The sequence below is a fragment of the Crocodylus siamensis genome, chromosome 9, assembly GCF_052110815.1.
Source record: "Crocodylus siamensis isolate JL-2025a chromosome 9, ASM5211081v1, whole genome shotgun sequence".
Taxonomy (NCBI): Eukaryota; Metazoa; Chordata; order Crocodylia; family Crocodylidae; genus Crocodylus; species Crocodylus siamensis.
The window spans coordinates 25,247,355-25,265,638 of record NC_143403.1 but is presented as its reverse complement, the minus strand read 5'-3'; the positions used below and the strand labels follow the sequence as shown (position 1 = coordinate 25,265,638).

At 40.2% G+C, this 18,284-nt stretch overlaps 2 protein-coding genes across 3 annotated transcripts in view; one reads left to right on the top strand and one right to left on the bottom strand.

Moving 5' to 3' along the window:
- Window positions 1–5,545, top strand: part of BRD7 (bromodomain containing 7) — a 30,910-nt gene extending 25,365 nt beyond the window's left edge. For both annotated transcript variants that reach the window (XM_090063743.1, XM_090063744.1), the window contains 5 exons: window positions 2,948–3,004; window positions 3,132–3,240; window positions 3,439–3,582; window positions 4,173–4,316; window positions 5,333–5,545. In XM_090063743.1, coding sequence (XP_089919869.1) covers window positions 2,948–3,004; window positions 3,132–3,240; window positions 3,439–3,582; window positions 4,173–4,316; window positions 5,333–5,397 — 519 coding nt within the window. In that variant the 3' untranslated portion in view covers window positions 5,398–5,545. The remainder of the gene's footprint in view (window positions 1–2,947; window positions 3,005–3,131; window positions 3,241–3,438; window positions 3,583–4,172; window positions 4,317–5,332) is intronic.
- A 120-nt stretch (window positions 5,546–5,665) lies between these two features.
- The window catches only part of ADCY7 (adenylate cyclase 7), a 130,510-nt gene continuing 117,891 nt past the window's right edge, over window positions 5,666–18,284 (bottom strand). Inside the window, exons 21-27 of the mRNA XM_090063742.1 lie at window positions 15,472–15,553; window positions 14,676–14,831; window positions 13,511–13,657; window positions 12,957–13,064; window positions 11,775–11,889; window positions 10,178–10,302; window positions 5,666–10,058 (exon numbers count right to left, since the gene is read on the bottom strand). Coding sequence (XP_089919868.1) covers window positions 9,912–10,058; window positions 10,178–10,302; window positions 11,775–11,889; window positions 12,957–13,064; window positions 13,511–13,657; window positions 14,676–14,831; window positions 15,472–15,553 — 880 coding nt within the window. The 3' untranslated portion in view covers window positions 5,666–9,911. The remainder of the gene's footprint in view (window positions 10,059–10,177; window positions 10,303–11,774; window positions 11,890–12,956; window positions 13,065–13,510; window positions 13,658–14,675; window positions 14,832–15,471; window positions 15,554–18,284) is intronic.

Sequence of the window (18,284 nt, the reverse complement as noted above, 5' to 3'; positions counted from 1 at the left end):
GAGAAATTACCCAAGTAATAAGAAATTCTACTTCAAAGCTAGTCTTCTTGTGGACAGTTTTCAGTCATCCTGTATCAGTGAACGCCTTTGAAAATTTCCAACTTGTTCTTTTCTACCAGTAATGCCGTGACCTTGTAGCCCAGGGTTCAGAGACTCTCTCAGTACAAGCATGTATACACAGGGAGTGTGTCTACAGAAGAAGTTTACTGTGCAATTGACTAATTAGCTGCACAGTAAACATTGCACATCTATACATGTGCCCCTATTATAGGGTAAACTAATTTATTCCACAGCAGCACGCGTGTAGATGCTGCCCCAGCCAGTGCCTTTGCAGCGTGCTGAACCGGGGGGGTGGGGAAAGCAGCACCTGGTTACCACGCTGGCCCCTGGACCCTGTTCAACATGCTGTGTTCCCAGGCATACATACAGATGTAGTACCCAGGACCAATAAGCTGCAAACTTTATTCAAACACATTACTAGCACGTATAGATGCACCCAAGGAAACTTCTCTCATTGCTGAAGACAATACAGAAAATGTTCACATATTCTGCAGTCATCAAGAATGCAGTCAGTTTGATTGATGATGCCTGGAAATGTGCAACTCCTTTAGTCTTTGAAAGCAGCGTGGCATAGGCCATAGGTTGACATTGATGTGTTGTTATTTCAGTTTGCTAAAGCATGTAAGCCAAAAGATTAAAGGTCTGATTAAACAAATTCCTGGGCTTAACGATGCAAAGAAAAAGAATATGGAGGAATTTTTGTAAGGAACTAGCACAAGGTATGCTGGAGTTGAGCAAGGTAGCAGAAACAGAAAATGTCACAACGGAGGAAGGAGCCATTGTGGATGCTTCAGGAATGCTCAAAGTAACTAGCCTAGCTTAAATAATGACTACAATATTTAAGCTAGTTTGAGAGCACCACCACCCTGTTCCAGCCTGAAGTTCAGCAGCTATATGGAAAGTTGTCTCTCAGTAATTTTCATCTGAAAAAATAAGCTAGAGGTATTGGGCTTGAAGAGATGTGTGCATGTATATAACACTTTATGTTATGGTGTACTGTACTTACATTGTTTAAGGTTTCATTTCTTGTACCAGAAAGAAATGGTTAAAGCTGTGACTATGGCTTCCAGTGTGAGCCCAGGAGCACTACCAAGAGCGAAGCCCCTCCTACACTTCCCCTACACTCCTGCCCCGTGCCTACGGCCCCTCAGTGGTGCAGCTGAATTTTCTCTGAAGGCCGTACAGACATAGCTTGAGATTTTGTATCCCCTGCTAGCAGGTGTAATCCTTCCAAACAGATTTGCATAATTCACCATCACCAATGTATACTGCTTGCACCAGAGCTTACAAAGAATAATTCTAGAATTTTCCTTAATCCTATAAGGGTCCTGTAATAGTACTGATTTAAACCATATTGTAGCTTCTCCTTCGTAAATGTGCAGCTACATATTTAATGTATGCTGTAAAATAGAGAATGGACACTTCATTGTAACTCTGAGTCCTAATGCACTGATATAGTTTTGATCTGAATTCCACATCCTATAGAAAAAGAGATATAAATAAGGAGGATTGTGTTTACCTGGGATGGAGATAAAGGGTAGCTTGGAGAAGTTCTAACCCCTGCTTATGGCTGCAAATTGTTTTCTGAGAAGTTTAATCAGCAATCATCACACTTATATAGCTTGAAGGCAGTCTTCATGACAGAAGGATACATGGCTGGATCATAATTTCTATAAGAGAACACCCAGCTGTGGTGCTGGCTCCAAGAAACATCACCAGACCAGTGTTCCAGTGAAGCTTCTTCGTAGGTGTTGAGTTCTGCAGACATGGAAGGGTCAAACTACTGCCTAGGCTGTATTGTGTCCCAGCACCTATGGTAGAAGAATGAAATACAGAACCCAGTCATGCTGACTGGCCAGTGACATCTGTGGGGGTCCCTATGCTGGCCCTTCCAGGACTTTAATGGAAAAAGAACATGTGTAGTTTATTTCATTCTATGATACTCTGCACATCCTTCTTCTTCCTGCCCTGGTTACCCTGGTTTCTATACTGTGGCCATGATGTTCTCTTGCTGTTAAGGAAGCATGGTAAATTATGCCATTTGTTTTAGCCATGGATTGCTGCTTTTTTTTTTTTTTCCTCCTATCTGCATAAAGTGTTTAGCAGCTAGATCTCTAGCTTTAATACAAGAAGTTATTCTCCTGCCCTCATAAGGACTCTTCGATAATTACTTTTACAGTCACTAGCCAACTAGTCTTCTTTAAGACCAGTGAGATTTCAGCAAATGCACATGCTGAGCAGAATCAGAATCAAGGGGGCTGATTTGGCCAAAAGGGTGGGTGGTGCAAAAATACAGCCACAATCTGAGTTTAAAAGCCTTTGCTAATGTAGTTGGTGCAGTTCATTCTTCCCTTTTTTTGGTATTTTAGGTTTAGGCAATTAAGAGGAATAGACTGTTCATCATGCCTAGCTAACTACATTAACATTGGGAAGATTATTGCCAGGCCTTAACAGTTGAAGATGAATTCTGGCTCCAGATGATTGTGTTGTATCATTGAATCTTAGCTCAGTCAGTCCTGTGCCCAGCAGTGATACTAACACAAGACTACTTACATGGGTCAGTCACTTTTGCTTCAGATTAACTAATGAAAAATAAGGTGTAATTTCTTGAAAGTGTCACATTAACTCAGACTAAAAAAATTAAGCTATACTGCATGTAGCAAACCCCACAGTCATCTGCAAGGTTTTGAAAAATGTTTTACAGCTGAGGAAGATAGTTTACTCCAGTCAAGTTAGAAGGTTACTAATTACTTGTACAGGTGGAAACTCAGTTTCACCTTCCACTTACGAGCATCATCTTGGAAGATACTGATTTTTGCTTCCTACTTGAAATCATTAATTCATTTTAATGCCCTACTAAATATCTCTCCTTCCCCCCTGTCTTTAGCCAGTGGATGAAGTTGAAGGCCAGCATGAAAGAAGCGATTCTGTAAAGGATGTGGAGGTAAGATTTTTCTGATGTGAATGTTTGAAGTGAGCAGACAGAGCAAATATAAAAATTGTTACCTGCTAACTGACAGTGTGATCATTCACAGTAAAAAAAAGTCTTAGCTTTGGCTTGCTTTGTGCAGATAATGGAAACAGAAGCTGCTAGCAGGATGGACTCTGCTAATGACAGACTTACCGCACTGGAAGATGTAACAAATTTTGGAATGCCTGTAGAAGAATTTGACTCTGAAGGCAAGTTGTCTAAATTTTACTGGAATTAGAAACATTCATATTTATTTGTGGAATACATTTATTGCATTCAGTCCATTGGCGTAAAGTAACTCAAGTCATGTATTTGCTGTGGGGTGGGTGGGTGTGTGCGTGTGGGAGATGTACATGTGTACACAAATATGTATTATGCACTAACATGTTTTGGCCTTTTGTTACCAGAAGCTGAAATCTTCCAGAGGAAACTTGATGAAACAACAAAGTTACTCAGAGAGCTCCAAGATGCTCAGAATGAACGACTAAGTACAAAACCGCCTCCTAATATGATATGTCTTTTGGGTCCATCATACAAAGAGATGCACCTTGGTATGAATATATAACTTCTGGGTTTTTTTGTTCAGTCACTTTAGTCTGACCTTATAACAAATTACTGTAAGGCAGTGGTTGTCAACTGGGGGCATGAAGATAAGAACTAATGGGTACATGCTGGCAGGCAGGAACAGAGTGCCACCACTCTGCACCTCTGCCTCCCAGGAGCAGGGCCGGGGAAGAGGGGGGCCAAGGGTAGCACGGCTTCCCTATGCAGGCTGCACAGGCGCTGGCCAGACACAGTGGAGGGAGCCCACACGCTGGCTGCCCTCCATCAACCTGCACCACTGTCACGTGTAAGCCCCACCCCACTCTGCATCCAGCCACCACCCCCCCCACTCCACCAGAAGTGTACCCAGAAGGGGTACATGCCTTAAGAAAGGTTGAAAACCCCTGCTGTAAGCCATTTCTTAAGTGAGTGCATCTACACGTTCATTAATGCACAGTGCCTACTGCGCATTGCATTTAGGAAGTACACTTGCAAAAGGAAGTACTAAATAAATGCACAGTAGGCTGCCCTACTGCATGTTAAGCACCAAAATTTAATTTTTCATTTAAAAATGACTCTGCTTTTTTATAACTTTTAGCTGAAAGAGTAACAAATAACCTAAAAGAACTTGCACAACAAGTGACTCCTGGTGATATTGTAAGCACATACGGCATTAGGAAAGCAATGGGAATTTCCATTCCTTCATTTGACACTGAAGACAACTGTGTAAATTTAACAGATGGTAAGTATTCAGAGTAGACTTGGGGATCTGGCTTAATACACCTAAAGTTTATCTGCCAATCAGTAGTTTTTAATAACTACAGTAAAGTTAGAGGTTCTAGTTACTTGGTCCTAGAAGTCTTTTTAGGGTTAAAAGCTGCCATGCTTAGTTCTTTTTTTGAAGCAAGTGCACAGATTGGTTCAACCACTTCTTTTAAACGTGTTGGAATTTTTGCGCTTGCACAACTCTGAGCCAAAGAAAAAAAACAAACAAATGATTAAAAAAATTTAGTTCATCTAAATAGCAACCTTAATGTTGGGAACGTGTGTATTCAGATTTCCCTGATTTTACTTTCCATTTAAGGGTGCACATTTATGAAATTTGGCATTCTTAAAGTATAAAGTAAATAAAAAGGTATACTAGTAGTATAGTGCAAAATTAAATTATTAGCTGGTTCTACTTAAAATAGGCTAGTGCTTTAAATTTTTATATTTTGCACTGGTTTTCCCTGTTCACTCTGTACAACATACCGTATCTTAAGTTTTTTGGAATTGCCAGATTTCTCAGTCTGGCTTTCATTTAATTAATACCTGTATGAGCAAAAGGTAGCATTTAATAGTAAATTAAAGAGAGCTTGATTTTTGCATGCTACAGAAATAACTACATAAATTACACATTTTCTGTTTATTAAATTTTTCTTTTTTATGAAGGAGGAAAAAAAGTAATAATGCTTAAGTAGGTTGTAAATGAGCAACAGAAGTAAATGGCTTCAAGCAGCATTGCATATTTAACTGACATAAATGACTTGTGTGTCCTATAAAATACTGCAAAAGACTGAATGTTTCATCTGGTTATTAAGTTTAAAAATACACTTGTTTTAAAATGTTTGTCCAAGAACCTTGAACTTACTACTAGTGGATTTACATTACATTTATGCAGTGACTTTGAGCAGTTATATTCAGTTATACACTTACCACTCACTGAACAAAACTAGTTATCCCACTCACATCAGTGTGGTCTCTTCTTTGTTATCACAGGTTTTCAGGAACCAAAAAAGACTGTTCCTGTTGCTGGGAATGAATGTGATCCAGTTGCAGTTTGAAACTTCAGTTTTACATTTGCATATTTTTATTTGGTTCTATTTAAGAACTAAAACTTCAGGGTGGATTTACTGAACATTTGTACAATGTGCATTAATGGAAGTGTTTTGTCTTAAAGTTTTAAACTCATTAAACTATATCAGAATTTCATGGTTTTGTGTTATCAGTTACTTTTCATAGATGCATGTTAAATCATGAATTCTTACTGTATAACTAGTTACTTTGCTGACAGCCTGAAGAACTTCTTTAATCTCAGTGTTCTCAGTACTAACTTGGGCTGAAACAATTAAGTAGAAAACATAAAGAGCTTGCAAATTCAAGCTTGTGTAGCTGAAAATCTGGATATTCATACATGTTCCAAATAACTGCAAAACAAGTTACCTTTAAGAAGTTTTTTATTTTATGGTAGAAACAAAAGTATATTCCTTCTATGCAGTAGGTAACCGATTCATTATTTAAAGATACAGGGTAATCGGCTTTAAATGGAGATTAATCATCATTTTGTAGCTTTAGACTTGTCTGTTTTTAAAACAAGTATTCTACAGAAGTTGTCCTAAGCAGTTATTCCTTAAATTTCAACAGGTAAGGGTTCACAGTTCTGTTAAGAAACAGCTAATTAAAAGCACTGTTTTGGTAAGGCTCAATTTCACTTGAGGCAACTTTTTTGTTTATTTTCAGCTTTAGGCTGAATTCCCAACACTGCAATTGCCGTTCAAGATAAATTTCAGCCTGAAAACACGACATTTAAGGGAACAAAAAAAGTCCAGCTTAAATACACTTTCCCTTAGTCAATACTTTTGACTTGTTTTCCATTTTCTCAGCTTTCATACAGCAACAAAGTAAATACAGAAAAACTCAGACAGCCATGTGATTAAGTTGATCGTATCCCTTTAAAAATCACACAGCAGTACCACAGGTAACAAAAAGAGACAACCCTGCTTCATCTACTTCAAAAAGCTATAGTCTGTGGAAAATATCTGCAACTGAAACCAATCTATATCCAAATAACATCAGCCTGAATGACAATACAATGTAAACAGAAGCATTTAAAATGCTGTTGGGTATGATTTTGTTCTACAGCCTTAAGTTTTATTTAAATTTCTACTGCTATTATAGTCTATTTTCAAACCAGTTCCACCCATAAGAAAAATGCAAAGTTCAAAATACTTTAATGAGGCAATATGGTCATTCGAACTGGTTCTGGTGCTTATAAAACGAAATAAATTAACATCTCAAAAACAAATGCTTGTTAAACATCTAGCATTACAAATGTACACTAGAAGGGGCTAATGGAAGCTACTCAAAAATAGTTTAGAACAGAATATTACATTGACCTGATATTAGCAAGATGTTCAAGTAGGAAACTATTCATCTGCTGATGAGAGGGAACAGAAGATCTAGACAACCTCAGACTACAATTGTCTAATGTATTTTTTGTTGGTAACTACAGCAAAAACAGTTTTGACCTACCACACTGACAAAGACATTAAAAAAAAAATTTCAATCCAGTTAGGACATTACTCAGATTTGTTCCTGTTTTGAAACATAGGCACTTTAGCTTTCAAAGAAATTACACAGTAATTAGAAAACAGCAGTGTCACGTTAGACAAAACATGGTAGATAATGCTGCAGTCATGCTTTGGTACTAAAACAAACGTTTACAAATGCTGCTTTGTCTACAAAGTAATCTTAACAAAATATTAATTATTCTATGCTTCATAGCCACTCACAGGAGAGAGATTCTTTACTTAATAAATGTACATACTGGGCATATTAATCTTTAAAAAGATGCTTTTTGCCCAAGAGCAGGAATGAATGTAGGCATGATCTTGTTTAGGCTTAGTAAAAACTAATTACATTGCTAAAGGAAAACTCTTCACATTAAACTAATTTGTAAGAAGTGCAATTCTTCATTCCTTTTACTCCCCATCACCATGGAATAAAACAGCTGGAGTAAGTCAGGGAAGCACAGTTCTAGTTTTTAGGCCATGCCAGAACATTATAAACATCATTTTTCTACACGGACCTTTTGTAGTAATTATATATATAATTTTTAGCTTTGCAACCTGTATTATGAAGCTTATGCAGCCCAACCCATGACAATGAATTACAGAGAAAAAACTCAGAGGAAATTCACTGATTATACCTCAAATCACTTACAAAAATCTTCCTTAGAATTAATATATTCTAAACTGAAGAAAACCACTAATACACCATCATTTTGTTTCGCCAACTATTTTCAAGAATTCAAACAGTCCCTTCAATTTAGTCCCTATCCAAAGATGGTGTTATGGCTATTGTCAAAGCCTTTGTTGTGCAGATGTTCAGTACAAGTTGCAGGTAGTATATATATCAAACAATGTTAAGGTTTTATTTTTAATTAGGGGGCAATTTTTGAAGCCTACACACCTCAACTGAATTTATATATGGGTGCAAAGTAATCAGGTATACAAAGTATACAGTTATGAATACGCACCTTCTGTATGCAGGCATATTTGTTGTCATCTTGAATATGTGTTCTTGATATCTTCCACAAGCTTATGCTAAAGAAGAAACTTAAATACAGTCCAAAATTGAGTGATATACTTCATTACTGTTCTATCTAGTTTTTCAAAAGATTCCCATTGCCAGGAATTTTAACTAAATAAAAAAAAGGAAACTTTCTTCATACATATTCTAAAACTAAAGGGAGTTTATAGATGTGCTGCAGGGCAGGGGGCTTTAATTAGAGTGGCTTTGGGAGCCGTTCTAATTAAAGCACAAAAAGCATCACATGCATCAGCGTCCCTGAGCTGAAAAAGGAGCACAGGGACACTTTAACTAAAGCTCTTTGAACAAGCCTTAGTTAAACCACCTCCACCACCATTTTTCAGTGCAGGGACATTGACGCATATGATACTGTAGTCTGCTGGAGGACAGTAATTACCACGCTCCAGCAGACTGGATTAATTGAGTCTGCTCCAACACCCTGTAATTACAGTGCATCAGAGCAGCCTCCCTGCATGTGTATAGGCACCCAAAATGTTTTGCTGTCTGGCTCTAAAGAGGGAATTACCTTAGTATTAACTAAAGACTACAACTGTGCATTCATTTTACTAGATACTGTATATCAATATCTATTCAGACCATGTTTGAAAGATGGACATCTCACTAGTAGTAAAAAGTCTATAGCTGATCATCAACTACTTGGTATTTACACTAGAAGAGAACAGTAGCCCCAAGATGAATTTTAAACACTAGTCAGATTCAGCCCAAGCTGTCAGGGAATTCTGACACGGGGAGGGCAGCTGGAGTAGCTGCTATTCTAGAATTGTCCTAGTCTCACCAAAAATGTTCACATAACAAAATGATCAGACAAAAAAGATGCTGGCAGCATATATTCTGTGAAAGGCATAATAAAAATAGGTGACAATGTAATTTACAACCTGCAAAGCTCCGAGAACAGAGGCATAATGATTAGTCTGGACAGGGTGGCAAAGAGAAAACATGCTGTAACCAGGGCACCTGATTTAAGTTTACCTTAGGTTATCAATTTGAGGAACTGCCTTCTTCAGGTAGCAGAAACCAAACAAGAGCACAGTGCTAGATATTAACTTGGCAAACATGCAATGGCATGACTGTGATGAATGGAAGGCCTGCATCTCTCTGCAGCCATCATTTACTGTTTCTTACCAACATGCAGGTCTACATGGGTTTTCACATGCTGGATTTCTTTGAAGTTGATTCTGAAAGTCAAAGCAACTTCCTGCCAGTAGATATTACGTTATTCAAAAAAACCTTCACCTTCCTTGAATAATGGAAAAAGCAGGGTGAAAGACCAAGGTACACATATCGCATGACATAAGTTCTTTGAACTAACTCTGGATAAAAGTACAACTGTTCATCAAGAAAGATTGTGTAAATTTGGTGACTAAGGTAGGAGAGGCATACATCAGTTTGGTTACCAGGGGAAACCCAATACAAACTATGGCATAATTACTCTTATGAAGAAGCAACAGTATAATTGCCACATAATAAACTGTAATTTTCTTGTGTCCGTCCCTCTGTTCAGCAGGCTTCTGTCTTGAAAGTTTGCTTTGTTTCAAGAAAATGCAACTGAAAGATATGCTGCACCCAAAGCTTACTGTCACTTCGTGTTCGTGACAAATGCAATACTGTTGGCAGATCTAACAACAAGGCAGTGGAATGTTTTCACCTGACAATGAGATAAATAACACGTTCATGTATGTCCTTGCTGAGGCTTTCAGTCTCCTATATTGCAAGCAGGAAAGGAAGTAACAGGAAATACAGCAATGCCATACCAGATAACTCTTCAAATCATCATAGGAACAGACAAGCCAACCATTTCCTGCAAGAACTTTCAGGACTTGTCTTCTTTGTAAGTCAGTCTCTTGAGATGCACGTGGACCATTAGCACACGTTTAGAATAATCTCCTTTATATAAGGAGAAAAATACCAAGTCTTCATAGAAGCAATGTGGTTGTTCAAAACCCATTTGACAGACTTTGTTACAGCCTCAGTTCAATCCAGCACCTTGGGATTTGGCTGTGTCAGTGCACACAAAATAAGTCCTAAGTTCTCCTTTGCCTTTGACATTAATGAGCCCCCTACATTCACACACATATCCCAGTTCTTGTAATATTCTGCTGGTCTCTTCTGTAACCTGTGAGTGAACAGAATTAGAAATTGATGTGAAACTCAATGGATATTTATTTTGAGTCCTAACCAATAACAATTCTAGAAGTAATATTCCAGAAACATCTAGAATCCCCATGTTCTTACCTGGATTTTTCCAAGTTCACCAGTACTCTCCATTCTGCTAGCAACGTTGACAGTGTTACCCCAGATGTCATATTGAGGTTTGCGGGCACCAATCACACCAGCTATCACAGGCCCGTGGTTTATCCCTATATAAACAAAAACATATCAGTATAGGTCCAGTAGATTTGGGTCTCAATAGTTACTTTGATCTTTTGGCAGGTCACCATCATTGTAGAATCATAGGGCTGGAAGGGACCCCGAAGGATCATCGGGTCCAGCCCCCTGCATGAGCAGAAAAGACATCTGGGATCAGGTGACCCCAGCCAGGTGAGCGTCCAGTCTTCTCCTGAAGACCTCTGCGGTAGAGGATTGCACCACCTCTGCGGGGAGCTTCCATAGTCTGGACACCCTAGTTGTGAAGAAGTTTTTCCTAATGTTCAGCCTGAAACTGGCCTTCCCCCAGGGCACCCTGGTGAACAGTTGTTCACTGAGCCCCTGATGTGCACCTCTGCTATAGCGGTAATCTGCAGTCAGGTCCCCTCTCAGCCTTCTTTTCTTTAGGCTGAAGAGTCAGATCCCTTAGCCTCTCCTCGTGTTGCTTGCCAAGTCCCTGATCATGCAGGTGGCCCTTCTCTGGACCCTCTTGAGCTTTAGCAAGTCTTTGTTGAAGTGCGGCACCCAGAACCGGATGCAGTACTCCAGGTGCGGCTGTACCAATGTTGAGTAAAGTGGGAGAATCACTTCTTTGGATTTACTGGAGATGCATTGATTGATGCATGCCAGAGTTCTATTGGACCTAGCGGCTACTGCGTCACACTGATGGCTCATATTCCTACTGGGGTCTATTGTTATCCCCAGATTCCTTTCATTTGTAGTGCTGGTCAGGTTAGCGATGCCCAGTTTGTAGGTGTGGGTTCTTCCTTCCCAAATGCAGCACTTTGCATTTCTCTACATTGAACCTCATCTGGTTCCGTTCTGCCCAACATGCCAACCTGTCTAGGTCTGCTTGCATCTGCAGGTAGTTCTGCAGATGACACAGAGCTGCAGAGTACGTAAGTGAGCTTTCCAGCCTAGTGTCAGGAGTTTGTGGCAGAACTGAGCACACAGTCTAGGTTTCCCGACTCACAAACCTGTGCTATAAGCAAAGTCTAATCTTTCTACACTTTATAGATGTAAAACAATTCTCAAGTTGCTTTGTAATCAGCCAACCCCACCGCCAGGCTTTCCCTCTCCTCTTGACTCCAAGCTATGTTTTCCCAAACCCAGCTTAGCCAGCTACAGCATCATTGTCACTGTGCCCCAAGCAAAGCTCAAAGGAGGAACACCAATGCCTGAATAGTGCAGGACTGGCAAAATCACAAGGCTGCACAGCTGTTTCCCCAAAGCAGATACAGAATCCTCACTGCTTGCCAAATTTAAAAGCTGGATAAGACAACTGTCTAGCTCAGTTAAGCATTTATATGATATGCTACACCACTACACTAGTCACATTATGACCAATTCAGTGGTACCCAGCAGCCTACTTGTCTAATCATTTTTCCCCAGCTCTAGTTTTTTTTTTTTTTGTTTTTTTTTTACCAAACTTGTCACATTCAAATCCTTCATGAACTGAACTTACCGATACGTAGGCGGAAATTGTTAAAGGAATGTCTGTTGATGCCATCCAGTTTGCTCATCAAGGCAATTCCATACTCTACCATGATCCCAATGTGAGCATGCTGTCTCTCCTTGTCCTAGAAAATGTTATCATATACATTAATGCCTTAACAGCATACAAAGTCATGTCAATCTACTACTGAAATACTGTTTTCTGATACAGTCCAGGACTGTCAACAAATAATTTATATGGAATAGAGCACCCATTCTCATCAAGCTTCAAGTAAAACACCACCTGGGTACAAATCACAGCTTGGTTCAGAGAAGAATACAGTAAATTGCTCCAGCTGGCAGGAGGAGAGCATGATCTGATTGATGCATATAATCCTGGCTCCTTTCCCAGACTTAAAGCAAAAAAAAAAAGTCTTGTATAACAGCACATACATCCTCATACTATCTTCTCATGTACTTCTCATCATACTATCTTCTCATGTACTATCTTCTCATAGGGTACACCAGGCATGAGCCTGAACTAAATGCCCCGTTTGAAAAGTCCCTGAATCATGGTGTTTGAAATTCAGCTCTGATTTTCACTACCTCAGCTAACACTTTTGTAACAGGTTGCCTCTTACATAGCAAATATACTAATCAAGTTTCTTTCATAACCTGAAGCAGGTAATTTCTTGAATGCCTTCAACTGAAACTATTCTGTTGTGTCCAGAAATGTTCAGATGCTGGATACAAAGTTTCGTGAAAATTTGAAGGAAACTGCACTGATTTCAGATATATAACATCTGTTTGTAAAAACTAAAGATAAATTAAAGCTATTGGAGATACGAAATTTCTTATATTGGTCTGCAGCGCAAAGGACTGGGAAATTACAAAACAGCAAACTGACTTCAAAAGAAGTGAGCTAGAAAAAGAATGATGTCTCCTGCTGTGCATAGGACTGCAATCTTATGCCATAGTCCTGGGTCTTGTGTTAAAACCAGGGGATTTGTTCATGACTCCAGAGCCCAAAAAAGGAATGAAAACCTTGTTTTAGATATATTTATTTTTATAACATACATTGTAAGATGCACTTTTGGATCACCACTTGTGACTGCTGGTAAATTTGACCCTCCTTTTTTCCCCATTACTTGTGTCGTCCAGACTCAGATAAGGACATGTGGAATTCTAAATGCTTTCTAAAATGGTAACATACCTGATTATTTTCTTGGCCTGGTGTAACGCTGAGGCCTGCTGCTGCCATGTAAGTGCTTCCAATGGTTTTGATTTTTTCAACACCACTAAATTTAGGTTTTAACAGCAGCTGTGAGAAGAAAATTAAATTATAGAAATAAAGACTAATTCTTCATCTATCAATATGTTCTCATCAATGATCTTGTATTCTCTACAACAGACTTAAGTAAATCCCGCAAGGCAAAAATGAAATCTCAGATACAACAGTATTCAAATCCATGAGGAAAAACACTGAAACTTGTCGATACAGTACTATTAAAGGATCCTAACTGCAAGAGAACATAAAATAGAGTTTGTTAGAATTTTTACTTTCCAAAACTGAAGGCTGAACTGAGTTCATGCATCGCTGATTCAGTTAGCCTATAAGATGCACCTCTACCTTGGCTTCTGCCTAAGAGCATCAGGGTCAATTAACTAATTTTCTTCTAATTTCATGATTCCTACAATGAAGTGTCTAGAATTTTAATATTGTAACAAACATGAAATGCAAGCTATGCTCATTTGAAACTTAAATACCTCATCAAAATCAGCAATGATTTCATTCAACAGCCGCAAGCACTCCAGTCCTTCTTTATTAACATCGCACTCAGTATAGAATACCTTAAAGTCAGGTACCGATGCAAACATGACACAGACGCAGTCATATGACTGATGGTACCAATCCTGTGGAAAAGCAAGAGCAATTTCACAGTCACCACTGTAACCTAATGCTCTGTAACCAAAACAACATTCAGCTGTTTGGTACTCTCAAAAACAATTGCAACTAGAAATGAAGCCACCTAAACCACTGGAATGTGGCCACATTAACAGAAGGAATATACTTTCCTACATTTCTTTTACCAAAACTATTGAGAAAATCACTATTCAGAATATCCTCCCACCACACCCCTACCTATGTTCTGGACACTGACTACTTTCTTAGTCCAGAACTCAGTGGCTCAGTGAGCAGGTGATGAAGTGCTGGTGTAAGGAGGTGTCTGATAGTCACAAAATCACTTTTATTTACCATCTCCTCTTGAAGTGTTGCTAAGGAGATGCTATCTGCACCTCAATTAATTTCCTATAAAAATTAAGGCTATCTGCTCTGTAAAATGTGGTCTGGGGAGAAAGGTGAGTCTTTTAGACTGCAAACAGATTTCACAGATTTCTAGGGTGCCATATTTATCCCAGGATAAATCCTAAAAACAAGTTTCCAGATAAGAGCTAGTACCCATTTATTCTGGGGCATTACAAAGTACATTTGTACAGTTATCCCAAAATAGCATAATTGGATCAACGGCAGAAAAGCATCACTTCAGTTAGCCAGTCACTAAACCCTGATTAGAAGGGTAATGTGTGTGCACGTCAGTCCTGGGATATTTTTGTCCTGGGACAAACACAGAAATATTTTAACCAGGGATAAATGTGTTGTCTGTTCATAGCCTTTGAACCAATTGTCCACCCAAAGCCAAGGATCAGCTCTGAATGGACTTAGTGTCTGCCAACGTAAAAGTTAACAGTTTTTGTAATGCCAGGTTGGTAGCAGAGCCTTTAATTTGGAAAGCTCTTGGGGTGCTTAACTTTGGACAAAAAAGGATGGGACTGAGGGCAGACAGCAGCTTTGAACCCCCTTTCCACTGGTGCAGGAGGTATTCTGAAAGTCTTATTTACTGTCCTTACCAGCCCAGTAAACTAAGCATACCTCATTTCGCTTTTCACCAATGAAATAGGCAGCAACATGTGCTGGAAGGACATTTTCCAGCAAAAGCCTGTTAACATTCTCCATAGTTTCAAACTGTTCGTGTTCTTTTTTAAATTTATTCTTCCATAGGCAATCCAGTCGGCAGTAATAGTCAATCTGCAAACAAAAAAACGTACAAGTTAAATCCACCTACGTCTCAAAGTAGGACGGACTAGTCTCAATTCAATCAATGTAGACTGCAAGTTTGTTCAGCTGATGGTGTAACTGAATGGCCTTTAATTTTTGATTGAAAAATTATACCCACATCTGTGAATACATAATCTATATGTACACAAGTCAAAAGGTAACTGTGTAGGCAATTCTGGTGCTGTCAGATGTACCCAGTCCAACATGCGCACCTAAGTCATGATTGTATTTTATATAATAATGACATCAATTTCAAATCATTCTTCATGACATACCAAGTCAGTCTGGGTAACAGCATATTAAAATAACATCCTTACTACAAGATTACCTGATGTAAAGTCTGCCTGCACAATTTTGTTAGCACTATCTTGAAGCCATTTGTGAAAAATTGTATCCAAAAGTTGAATGCCTCAATACTAATGAAAAATGGGACCTCTCCCTCTCTCTTCCCCAAAAATAAAAGGTTTCCTCACAAGGTTCTGAGACAGAAAATAGATTCAAACACCTATTCCCAGACTCCCTAAAATTAAAACAGTATTTTGGTGCATTTTACTTAAATAAACTATTACAGAGTGAAAAAGGAAAGGATGCTTTGCTTTTAAATCATTACCTGTCTTGCCAGTAGGATCAGAGTTACGTAAAACATAGCCATGTACAAATAACTCATCATTTTTGGATCTTTCAAGAAAAGCCTAAAATCCAGAAAGGCAATACCCAGTTATTGTTTTGAGTCTTTTTACAAGCCATGGATTAACACAGAGTATCCCCACAGTCCTCTTTTCACTCTCAAGGTTTTATTAAAAATAGCAAGAGTGACATTGCCCAGGTACACTATAGTCCAGCTGCTTACAAGTGCTGCTTTGACATTTACATAGAAACTGGAACTGATGTCACTGAGCTATAATTCATACCTGTAATGATCTCAGCCTCAGACACTTGTTTCAGAATAAGACTGTTCTTTAAATTAAGTACATTGTTTTTACCAATTGAAGTTTCATAGTTTCTAGGGTCGGAAGGGACCTGAGTAGATCATCTAGTCCGACCCCCTGCCATGGCAGGAAAGAGTACTGGGGTCAAACAACCCCAGCAAGGTGTTCATCCAACCTCCTCTTAAAAACCCCCAGGGTAGGAGCCTGCATCACTTCTCTTGGAAGTTGGTGCCAGATCCTAGCCGCCCTGACCGTGAAGTAGCGCCTCCTGATATCTACCCTAAATCTACCCTCTGCCAGCTTGTGGCCGTTATTCCTGGTCACTCCTGGGAGTGCTTGGGGGAACAGGGACTCCCCCAATGCCTGCTGATCCCCCCTGACTAGTTTATAACAGGCCACTAGATCCCCCTCAGCCTTCTCTTTTGGAGGCTGAACAGGTTCAGGTCCCATAGCCTCTCCTCATAGGGCCTGCCCTGCTGTCCCCGGATCATGTGGGTGGCCCTCCTCTGGACCCTCTCCATGTTGTCCACATCCCTCCTGAAGTGCAGTGCCCAGAACTGGATGCAGTACTCCAACTGCGGCCTGACCAGCTCGAGATGCATGACTCCAAGATCCTTTTCTGCCTCCGTGCTGACAAGAGGGGAGTTCCCTAACCTGTAGGTATGGTGCCGGTTGTTCCTCCCCAGGCGCATCACTTTGCACTTGTCTGTGTTGAATCCCTTCCTATTCTCATCTGCCCACCCTTGTAACCTGTCTAGGTCCGATTGTAGCCTGTTGCTTCCTTCTAGTGTGCCCACATCCCCCCACATCTTAGTGTCATCAGCAAATTTAAACAGGGTGCTTTTTACCCCCTCGTCCAAGTCACTGATGAATATGTTGAACTGTGCGGGCCCAAGGACCAAGCCCTGTGGTACCCCACTGCCCACATCCTTGCAGGTTGAGAAGGACCCATCCACTACCACCCTCTGGGTGCGGCCCTTCAGCCAGTTGGCGACCCATTTGACTGCGTGGGTGTCTACACCACAGCACCCCAGTTTCTTAATGAAAACGGGGTGAGAGATAGTGTCAAAAGCCTTCCGGAAGTCCAGGAAGACTATGTCCACTGCTACCCCTGCATCTAATGATTTGGTGATCTGATCGTAAAAGGCCATCAGGTTGGTCTGACAGGACCTTGCCACTGATGAACCCATGTTGGTTGCCCCTAAGCATGCAGTCCCCTAAGCATGCAGTTGATTATGATGAATCTTCCCAAGGATTTTTTTTTTTAATGAAATATCCAATGATTTATTTTAAAAGAGATGCAAGGAATTTTTTGGGCGATATCTTTTGTTGGAACAACTGAATGACTAGCATTTGAAAGCCCATCTAAGTTTCTCACCATAGAGCCAATCCAATAAATGATATCACTCACATACATTTTTGCCTCTTGCATATTTCCTAGACTGTCATGGCTACAACACCACTCCAACATTCCCCTGTTTAAACATTTCTGAAATAAAGACTTTCATTTGTCAGTCTTATCATTTTGAGAGTTGTTCATTTATCCCAAAACAAATTAAATGTTTTAAAATATCAAAATCAAGAGGAATTTCAGTGATTCAAAAATTCAAGACTGATTTAATTAAATTTGGAAGAGGAAAATTTTGAAATTCAAAAACATTTAGGACAGGAAAAACATCTTTTACCCAACTGTAGTGATTCTCTCACCCAGTTGGAAGCTACACTTGCCTTGTAACATACTGTCACAGGGGCTTAGCCTAGGGGTGCCGTGAACTCCCCTAGCGCCCCCTACCGTGCCAAATTGGTGTCAACGCACCCTTACCATCTCTCCTGCCACGTCTTTGATGTTATTAGTGTTTACAGGAGGCTGCCTTTTTGTCTTGACACGGTGCCTGCGCCCTCACGGGTTCCCTGGGCTTGTCTCACAATGGCCCAGGCCCTCACGGATGCTCCGTGGCTTGTCTCACAATGACCCGTGCCCTTGTGGCTCTCTGGATTGTCTCACAATGACCTGCGCCCTCGTGGGCTCTCCCTGGCCTCTCTTTTCTCCTGCAGTTGCCCGCGCCCTCACTGATGTGCACTGGGGCCTTCCCTCACTACTGTGCCCGCACTGGGGCCTTCCCTCGCCTCCATGCCCGCACTGGGGCCTTTCACAATTGGGGCTCAGGTGGCCGTAGCCGTGTCTGGTTCCCAAATCCCCTCCTCGGGTCTAAAAGTTCTTGTGGGGCTGAGGTTATGTCCAAGTAGAGCACTCTGATTCTGAAACACAAGTGCCCACCTGCAGCACTGCACTGAAATGACTGCAGGTGTCACAGACTACAGCTCAGTGAGATATATTGGCTCCAGTTTGTGTAGACCAGCCCCAAACTCTCAGCACAATCAAATTATCCATGTGTATTAGCTTAATCTGGTTTCCATCATACTATGCAACAGCCCTGACAGCATACCCAGGATTCTGGGAAGAGACTTTCAAACAGGCATACAAATCTTCCTA